This window comes from Cucumis melo, chromosome 1, assembly GCF_025177605.1.
Source record: "Cucumis melo cultivar AY chromosome 1, USDA_Cmelo_AY_1.0, whole genome shotgun sequence".
NCBI classification, from domain to species: domain Eukaryota; kingdom Viridiplantae; phylum Streptophyta; class Magnoliopsida; order Cucurbitales; family Cucurbitaceae; genus Cucumis; species Cucumis melo.
In genome coordinates this window covers 37,376,005-37,385,428 of record NC_066857.1, presented here as the reverse complement: position 1 = coordinate 37,385,428, position 9,424 = coordinate 37,376,005, and the positions used below count along the sequence as shown (strand labels likewise).

Genomic DNA, 9,424 nt, shown 5'->3' with positions numbered 1-9,424 from the left:
ATATATATTAAAAAAAATCAAATGTGGTTTTCACTATAGTATATTAAGTATACTGCAATATATATTTAAGAAAAAAAGTAGAGGTTGTTATGAGATTTGTTCTTTTTGGAAACGATAGTGAAAGAGGAATGGTAGGTTTATTTTGCAAATCATCTTAATTATTTCAAAAATGTTTCAAGAATAATCAGAGATACTTAAAATACGTTATGTTCGAGTTTTCTAATTTAGAACATCCTTTAATTAATTGTAGTCTAGGATCTAAATAGTAATTTGATTGTAATTATTGAAGAAAGTTAAACATTATTGTAAATAAACATTAATGAAATATAAGCCCCTGGGTAGAAAGCCCTTAAATATATATTGATTCTTCACTTTTTTTAGCAAAGATGAAGAACTTGGGCCTTGGGGAAAGACTTGAGTAGAACCCAAAGTCCATAAGGATTTGGGCCTCGTTGAAGAACTATGTTTACACGTTAAGCCCCACATGATTTGGGCTCGATGAACTTCGAAAAAACAAGAAGCCCAAAAGAACTTGGGCCTTGGGGAAAGCTTGAGTAGAACGTGAAGTCCATAAGGATTTGGGCCTCGTTGAAGAACTATGTTTACACTGTAAGCCCTACATGAATTGGGCCTCGAGGAACTTCGAAGTTCGAAAGAACGTGAAGCCCAAAAAAAATTGGGCCTTGGGGAAAGCTTGAGTAGAACCAGGAGTCCATAAGGATTTGGGCCTCGTTGAAGAACTATGTTTACACGTGAACCCTACCGATTTGGGCCTCGAGGAACTTCGAAGTTCGAAAGAACGTGAAGCCCAAAATAAATTGGGCCTTGGGGAAAGCTTGAGTAGAACCTGGTCCATAAAGATTTAGGCCTCGTTGAAGAACTATGTCTACAGGTGAAGCCCTAATGATTTGGGCCTCGAGGAACTTCGACAAAACGTGAAGCCTAAAAGAAATTGGGCCTTGGGGAAAGCTTGAGTAGAACCTGAGGTCCATAAAGATTTGGGCCTCGTTGAAGAACTATACCTACATGTGAAGCCGTACATGATTTGGGCCTCGAGGAACTTCGACAGAACGTGAAGCCCAATATAACTTGGGCCATGAGAACTTTCAGAACTTTAAGCCCAGAAGGACTTTGGGCCTTGAGACATTTTTGGATAACCTCAAGCCCATCCATTGGCGAATTTTTAATGGTTTGGAGAGGAAAATGGTTTAAAATATTTGAAAATGACAGATTTACATATCCATTTTTATCGTTGAATATAACTAAAATAAAAATTATTCATTTAAAATTAAAAAATATATTATTCCATGAGATCATTCCAAATCAAAATCCGCAATCTTTCTAAATATATATTAATGTATAATTTCTTTTATTATTTTAGAAGATTAATACATATCTATTCATCATCGTAAATAAAGATGGAATTATAACGATAATTAATTAATGAATATTTTGGTACATAAAATTTTAATTAGTTTGACAAATAAAGCAAATTAATGTCACTATATGAACCATAACTACATAATTTATTAATTAATTCATACATTTCAATATACGAATTATTTGATTATATATTTTGAAATTTGTTCAATTTTAATTTGTATATTTCTTTATGATCAAAATTTTAATTTTAGTAGATTTTAAATTTAATCCGTCGATGTCAATTTTTATTGAAATTTAAAGTTATATTTTAATTTATAAAATATGATATTAGATATAACAATATCATTTGGCTAACATAATAGATTATTTTAATAAAGTCGTACAATAACAATATTTTACAAATTAAATTACTCATTGACTTAGTTTATAAGATTTTAAAATCTTCAAACCCTTAATTTCTCCTTTTATTTAAGCATAATATAATCTCAACATTTCTATTATCGACAAAAAGTTGATGACAAAATCCTAACAGTCGTTTTAACTAACTTTGTTTTTAAGCACTTATCTTTTTTACGATGTTTAAATTTATAAAAAATATCAATTTATACCTTCAAATTTTAGATCATATCAATTAAAACTTTTAATTTATAAAGGTATCAATTTATATTATTATCCATATTAAGATCAATCAAATATCATTATATATGAAATTGATAACTTAAGTTAATTAAACTCCGAATTTTGTAGGCCAATAATTTAGACTTATCAATAATGCATAGACTTCTTCAAATGGTGATTAAAGTTATTTCATTTGTAATATTATTATTTTTTTTCTTTTCATATCTAAAACAAAAATTTGATGAACAAAAAAATATTAATACATGTATGGAAATCAAGAAAATGAACAAAAATGATTGTGTCAAATCCATCATATTATTAACTAGTTTATTTAATAATTAGAAACGTTCCTACTTGGAAGTTAAAAATCGAAAATCTACAAAAAAAAAAAATTATAAAATTTAAGAAGTTTCTTGAAGACAAATTTCGGATAATTTGATCTTATTAATTTATGATGATGACAAATTAAAGTCAGATTTGCTTGATGGTTAAGAATCCTTTGATTATAAATAGGCGAGACAATCTCTGCTTAATTAATCTATCCGATCATATGAGAATAGACTCAACATTCATCTTTTAATTTATTTAACTTGAGTACCAAATACTTCAAATTGCATAAATAGTTTTTGTTGAAGTTTGAATAAAATGACTAAAATAATACTTTGTTAAAAGCTTGGCCAAAAATGGAAAAGTTTACGTTTAGGAGGAGGAACCCTAAAAGTTTCGGACATTTTCTTTTTAATTTTTACCAATGGTTTGTCAGAATTTCATATGTGTTCGAATCTAACTAATAGTTCGACTAGTGATCGGAAATGGTTGAGATATAGTGATAGCAAATGGGTAACAGTGTTGAAGTAACTTTGAAGAAAGTCTATAAGCAAATTTAAACTCAGAATTTCTTTGTACTTAAAAGCTATAATAAGAAAGATTCAAACACTTCCAAGTTTTGGATGGATGGATGGAGAGTACTGTACATAATAAGAGTATATAGTTAAATAGAGAGGGAAACGCCAAGAAGTGGAATAGCTAAAGAAATCTCCAATAGAATCTTTTTTAGAAAAGCATTGAAGCCGGCAATGTCTTTGCATCGTACCTTCATCGTCATCATCGCCGCCCACTTTCTCATTTTAATTTCTTTAATTGACCTCCATATCGCCACCGTTCTTGGTGGCCTTCTTCCGCCGAGACGGGCCGTAGGAAGCTTCTTCCGCCGTAGAAGGATCCACCGCCGTGAGGGACGACGGTAGCCGGAGCGGAGGAGGGATTTGGCCTCATCTTGCGCCTCTAATTTGTAAGACTCACGCATTTGGAAAGTGTGTGTGTCTGTGAGAAAGGTTTGAGGGCCTCTCCCCTTATTTATATATTAAATTTCCTTTTGTGATTTTGGGTACTTTTTTTTGGATTTTTCTCAAAAATGTCTTTTAATAAAATAATAATAATCTTTATAATAATTTTTTTATTTTTTATTTTTTTGCAAGTGGGTTTTCTTTATTAATAAATTATTTAGACCTATGACTTTTTTTTTATATAAAAAAATAGTTCAAATTGATTTTCTTACAAGTTCGAACTACTACTAATTCACCTCTTGGATCCAATTTAATTTTAAATAATATAAATTTTTAATTCTAACTTCTTTTTATAAAAAATTGTCAAAATAGAATATCAAATAAAATATTTACGCTTAAATTTTATCTATATAGTCTAAATAGTTTGTCAATTTTTTCTATTTTTGAAAAACACATTTTTTTTTGTCATTTATGTTTCATTTTGCTTTATAATATTTTTAAAATGTTCACTTTGGTCCTTCGCTTATAATTCACTTATTCATACTTATCTTTAAGCTATTGAATCAAATTATGAGTCAAATCATAATTGTCATCGAACTTTATCATTTATTTTAAACATAGTATTATACTTTCAAAAGTTGCAAGATTATCTTTGAACTTTTATAAGCGTTTCAAAAATATTTTTGCAGTAGAAAACGGTGTGGTTTATGTGTGTCATAGCATGAAAATTTGACTCGGTCACATCATTTTAAAATCATTTTATGGTGTAGTTCAAGATTTTTACTTCAACGATAGTTTTGAAACATTTATGAAAGTTTAAGAGTTATTTATTATAATAAGAGTGTATATCTTTCATGATCGTTTGCTTTGTTGTTGCTTGGTGCTCACTCTTTATATAAAAATTGAAAATGAGTTATTTTTCCATTTGTCAAATAATTAGATTCGTTCCAATCTCATATAGTAGTAGAATTTTTAACGAGAAAAAAAAAGTGACATTGATTGATACATAATTCTCACCTAATTTCAATTGTTGACTTGGCTCACCTAAAACATGAATGTGACTCAAATCAATTTAATCAAGTTTTAAAAAGTCTTTGTTATATCTTGTTTAATATATTCGATATAAAGCTCTATTTTATTATTGTTGGTTTTTTAAAAATAAAAGTAAAAAACTATAGAGCTTAGTGTTAGAATTGGCTCTTAGCGGACCAATTTATATGGTTGATTACTCGACGTAGCACTAAGAAGTAGTCTTAACAAAGGAGTCACACGAATGAAATGATCAAACATCCGAGTTTATGGTATGTTTTTATAGATGAGTATGGTTGGAATGAAGTTTGAATTTAATGTTTAGGATTATGGATTAGTTTTTGCTTAAATTCATAATACACATCACTAAATACAATTAGCCATATGGATCAAATTGAAAAAAAAATAAAAAAAGGCTAAAAAAATTGTATGTGAAAAAGTGATTCTCAAATTTTGTCTTCCAAACAAAATTTGATGTAATGCTTTACAATTCTAGAATTGTGAGCCAATTTTTAATTCTAAGCTTGAGATGAATTAATCGATTTAAGTGAGTTCTAGTAAAATTGAAAGAGTAAGAAAGATATAGTAGTTCCGAACAAGAGTAGATTTTGACAAAGAAAAAACACTTAGAATGAATAAAATATGGATATAGGTTTTTGTGTTTAGACAATTTATAAATTTTTTTTTTAAGGTATTGTAATTAGATACAAGAGTAGTAATTTGAATTTGGATACATACAGGTATCAGTTGAACTAAGCTCATGTTTAGTCAACTTATAAGATTTAGTCCACTTATAAAAACAAGATGGAAAACTAACCAAATTAGAACGAAACTAAAAGAAATGTAATTAAATTTGAATTCTCAATAATAATTTCAATAATCCTTTTTCTCACAATTAGTCTATTATGATTATTCACTTATTTTTTTAAAAAAAAAAAGACTTTGAAATCTTGGTCTAATTAAAAATAAAAAGCATTAAAATGAAAACAGATTAGGAAAAACACAAAATACAAATGCTATCAAACCATCTAAAAAAATTACTCTTAATAACTATGTTTTGCCAAAGTATGCTTAACTTAGCATTATCGAATGAAGATGAACTCTTTTTCATGCTTCGAGAAACAAGAATCCATTTTAATGGAGATTAACCTCACAAGACTTATAGTCTATTTATAATGGCTTACCAAATACTCAGGTTCTTAGAGAATAACCATTATGAAGCGTAGCCATTGGCTTGAGATGAAGCTACCATGCATTAAGGAATATTATTATAGAGTTTAGTATTATTATTCCATTGGAGGAGTATTCTAAATGAACAGTGCAATCTCCTCCAAATTGTACTGTACAGAAAGAGGAGCTTTGGTAGCCACCAACAATGGCGGAAACCACCAAAGTATTGCACTATTAAATATCCTAATACAAATCTCAAAAAACAATAAATACCCAACTTACATCGAAGCTATGGATCCAGTCTTAAAGGACACGGCGATTGGACTCCTAACATTGTGGATTCCATCACTCCATTGAATTGATCCAAAGCTTGCTGATTCCTTGAATCCATTGATTTTGGTGAATGTGATCTCATAAGACAGTGTTGTCTTCTCTTTATTGAACTCCAGCTTGTTTGGAACAACACTGATTTCAACGCCTTGTGGAGCTTCTACTTTCACTCCATAAACAACTTCAGTTTCATCTCCTACATTGGTCACTGTTCTCGTGTATTTCACCACCTCGCCGTCGTCGAACACGACGGAGAATGATGGGTAATTCAGGTTGCCGGGGTTGCTCAGCTTGTGTTCACAAAGTTGGGAGTATGAAGAACCCTTCACGAAAACGGCTATTTGTTTAGAATCGTAACCAATTGAGCAGAGAAATGAAACGTAATCTTGAGGAGTGAGATCATAAATCAGGCCTGGATTCAGAGCTTGGTTGGGATCGATATGGCCGGCGCCATGGACGAATGGATTTGATTCTTCGCTTGTGGCGAGATCTTTGATTGGGCTGCCGGAACTGTCCAAAGAATAAGAAGTGGTGATCAGAGCAGATTTGATTGCAGCCGGTGACCACGTCGGAAAAGCCTTTCGGAGTAAGGCGGCGACGCCACTGACATGAGGGCAAGACATTGAAGTTCCGGAGATGATATTGAACTCAACTCTTCGAGGATCGATGTTTAGACCGGTCGGACTGCTGTAGCCGCTCCAGCCGGCCAAAATGTTAACTCCCGGAGCTATAACGTCTGGTTTTAGAATCTCCGCCGTCCTGTAGTTCGGACCCCGGCTGGAGAAGGAAGCGACTTTAGGAGCTGGCGGTGAATCGCCGATGACAGTTCCGCGAAACACAATTGTAGCAGTTGGATTCGGATCCGTATGAATGTAGTCTCGAAGCTTGTTGCCGGCGATTTCACCGACCATTGTTCCTGGAATAAGATGGGAGTCTGCTAAGAGCTCTTCACCGTTTTCTTCCGTGTTCGCTAGTACCATACCAAGACCGCCGGCGGATTTCACTGCGCCTCCTTTGGCGACTCTGGCGTTGCCTCCTCGATCGCACACGACAATTCTTCCAGCGACTTTCGACGAATCGAGGGATCCAGAATAACAATACCTGCTACCGCAATCTCCACCATAGACCAACGGAAGCTTGGAATCGCCAAGAGGATCACCGGAGTAAAGCGACACGCCGCTAAAAACCCTATTGTCTCCAAGAATGACATCAGCAAGAAACTCTCTATCGATAGTGGAGGCACCAACGGTGACGATCCAAGGAGCGATGTTCACAGCCGTGTAAGGACCAGGACCGGAGTTACCGGCGGAGCAAGAAACAACGATGCCGTGCTGCATTGCACCAAACGCCCCGATTGCAATGGAGTCTCGATAATACGCAGGGGCACGGCCGGAGGATCCGACTGAGAGAGAGATGACATCGACGCCATCGGAAATCGCCTGATCCATAGCGGCAAGTATATCAGAGTCGTAACAGCCAAATTCCCAGCAGATCTTGTAGGCAGCGATACGAGCTCTACTCGCCATACCTCTGGCTTCACCACGAGCGTACTGGAAAAAACTAGCATTCTTAACGAACGAACCTGCAGCCGTTGAAGCCGTATGAGTTCCATGGCCGTCCGTATCTCTAGCAGATTTGAAATCCGAAGAACCTTTCAGCGATCCCCTTAAATTAGACTCATATCCAAAAAAAAAACGCTCTTGCACCAATAATCTTCCGATTACAAGCCAAAGCCGAAGATCCCTCCCCAGTATCGCAGGTACCTTTCCATCTTGCCGGAACCGGAGCTAAACCTTCATCAGAGAAACTCGGCCTCTCCGGCCAAATTCCAGTATCAAGAACACCAATAATCACATCATCAGCATAATTCGTGTCAGCCCATAGCCCTAGGTTATCCGCCAAGCCCAAGAAATGAGGCGTCCGAGTGGTATGAAGCTGACGGATCCGATCAGGAATCACCGAAATAATACCGGGAACACGACGCAGCTCCTCGGCCTGAGCAGTCGTGATTCGTGCGGAGAATCCATTAGCGGCACGCTCGTAGTTGTAAAGAAGCTTGGTCGGATGAGGTGAAGGAGAGAGTGATTCAAGAATGGAAGAGTGCCAGTGATGATGAGAGGAGAATAAAGAAGGCTTCTCCGATTTAGAGACATGAACGATGTATGTTTCTTGAGTTTCCAGCGATCGAGAGAAAACTAGAGGGAAGACAAAAAGAACGAAGAAGAAGAAAAATGAAGAAGAAGGGAGATGGAAATTCGCCATTGAAGAATAAGAAGAAGAGCCTGTGTTCTTCAATTTGGGGATAAGAAGTACGAAGGGAAGTGAAGAAGTAAATAAATAAATAAAATAAACCTAATTATAACTTTAAATGGACCATTTTTATCCACGTCAGATTATTCTGTTTTTCCATTATTATTTATAGATAATATTAATTTATGCGATTAAGTTGGGTAGGTTCACGTGCCTACGTGTCATCTAAAAACATCGCTTTTAATGGCCCAATAATAGTTTAGGCCCATTTGCCTTATAGCATGGGGGAGGGACTCGCAATGTAAATATCTAGAAGACAACGACCAATGAATAGGTGACACGACTTCAGATAAAGTATCTGTTTGGACGGGGGAGAATCTTCTCCCCATAACGTGAATCATCCAATGAGAGTTCAAAGAGTCAATTTTTAGATATACATGATTTCTTTTTTTTTTTTAATTAGATATACTTGAATATTTCGTAAATTAGAGAAGAATAGTTATAATTAATATAATACATTGTAGTAGTATTGATAATTTTATCTCAAATAATTTTGTAACAAAAAAATTGTATCATCCATAAATTTGAGATAATGCATAATTCTTCGACAAAATGATTGATTAAAAGACAGGTAAGTATAATGTTACGAATGAAATTGGTTTTTTGTCCCATAGTTAAAAGAGTATTTTGAGAGAAAATAGGTTGTCACGGGAGAACTCTACCGAGAGAAGAACCTTGTTCATGGATTTAAATTTCAAGATAAATGAATTCTTCATACAATCAAACACTCCCTAATCTCTCGAAATACTAACGTACCTTGAAAATCCAAACATTTTTTTTTCAACTTTTCAAAACTTCAACTTCACGTGCTACCTCAAATCAAGTGTACACATCAAACCAAGAAAACTAGAGGATCCAATCACAGTCACGTAAAATCAAGTTTTAGAAACAAGCTGCAAAGCTCTTGAGATATATCGAGATCAAGAACACACTGTAAGATAGTACAAAGAAAAATTTCATCCAATAACAAGTTGTAAAACTTTGGAGATAAATCAAATTTTGGAAACAACATGCAAAGTCTTTAGGATCGGTTTATTTTCCAGAACAAGCTACAAAAAATTATATAGGATAGGTAGTTTTTAATACTTTTCTGCCAGACACAAATTTGAGACTCCGTAAAATCTACTAAACATTTTTAAAGTTAAAAGACAATATATTACCTTCTTATGTAAATTTGCACCTCCTATGACAATAAATTCTAGATCTATTACTGGTTTCACATGTTCATGGACTCAACATCGAAACGAATGTAATTTTATTTTTCGCTCACATTTTTAGATTCGTTTCGTTATATTCTA

General features: G+C 33.9%; 1 protein-coding gene across 1 annotated transcript; it reads right to left on the bottom strand.

The window, feature by feature from the left end:
- Positions 1-5,571: 5,571 nt before the first annotated feature.
- On the bottom strand, positions 5,572-8,134 carry LOC103500685 (subtilisin-like protease SBT1.4). The gene is given in 2 exon segments (XM_008464072.2): positions 5,572-7,510; positions 7,512-8,134. Coding segments are annotated over 2 exon segments (2,313 nt in total). The 5' UTR covers positions 8,079-8,134; the 3' UTR covers positions 5,572-5,764.
- Between the last annotated feature and the right edge of the window lie 1,290 nt (positions 8,135-9,424).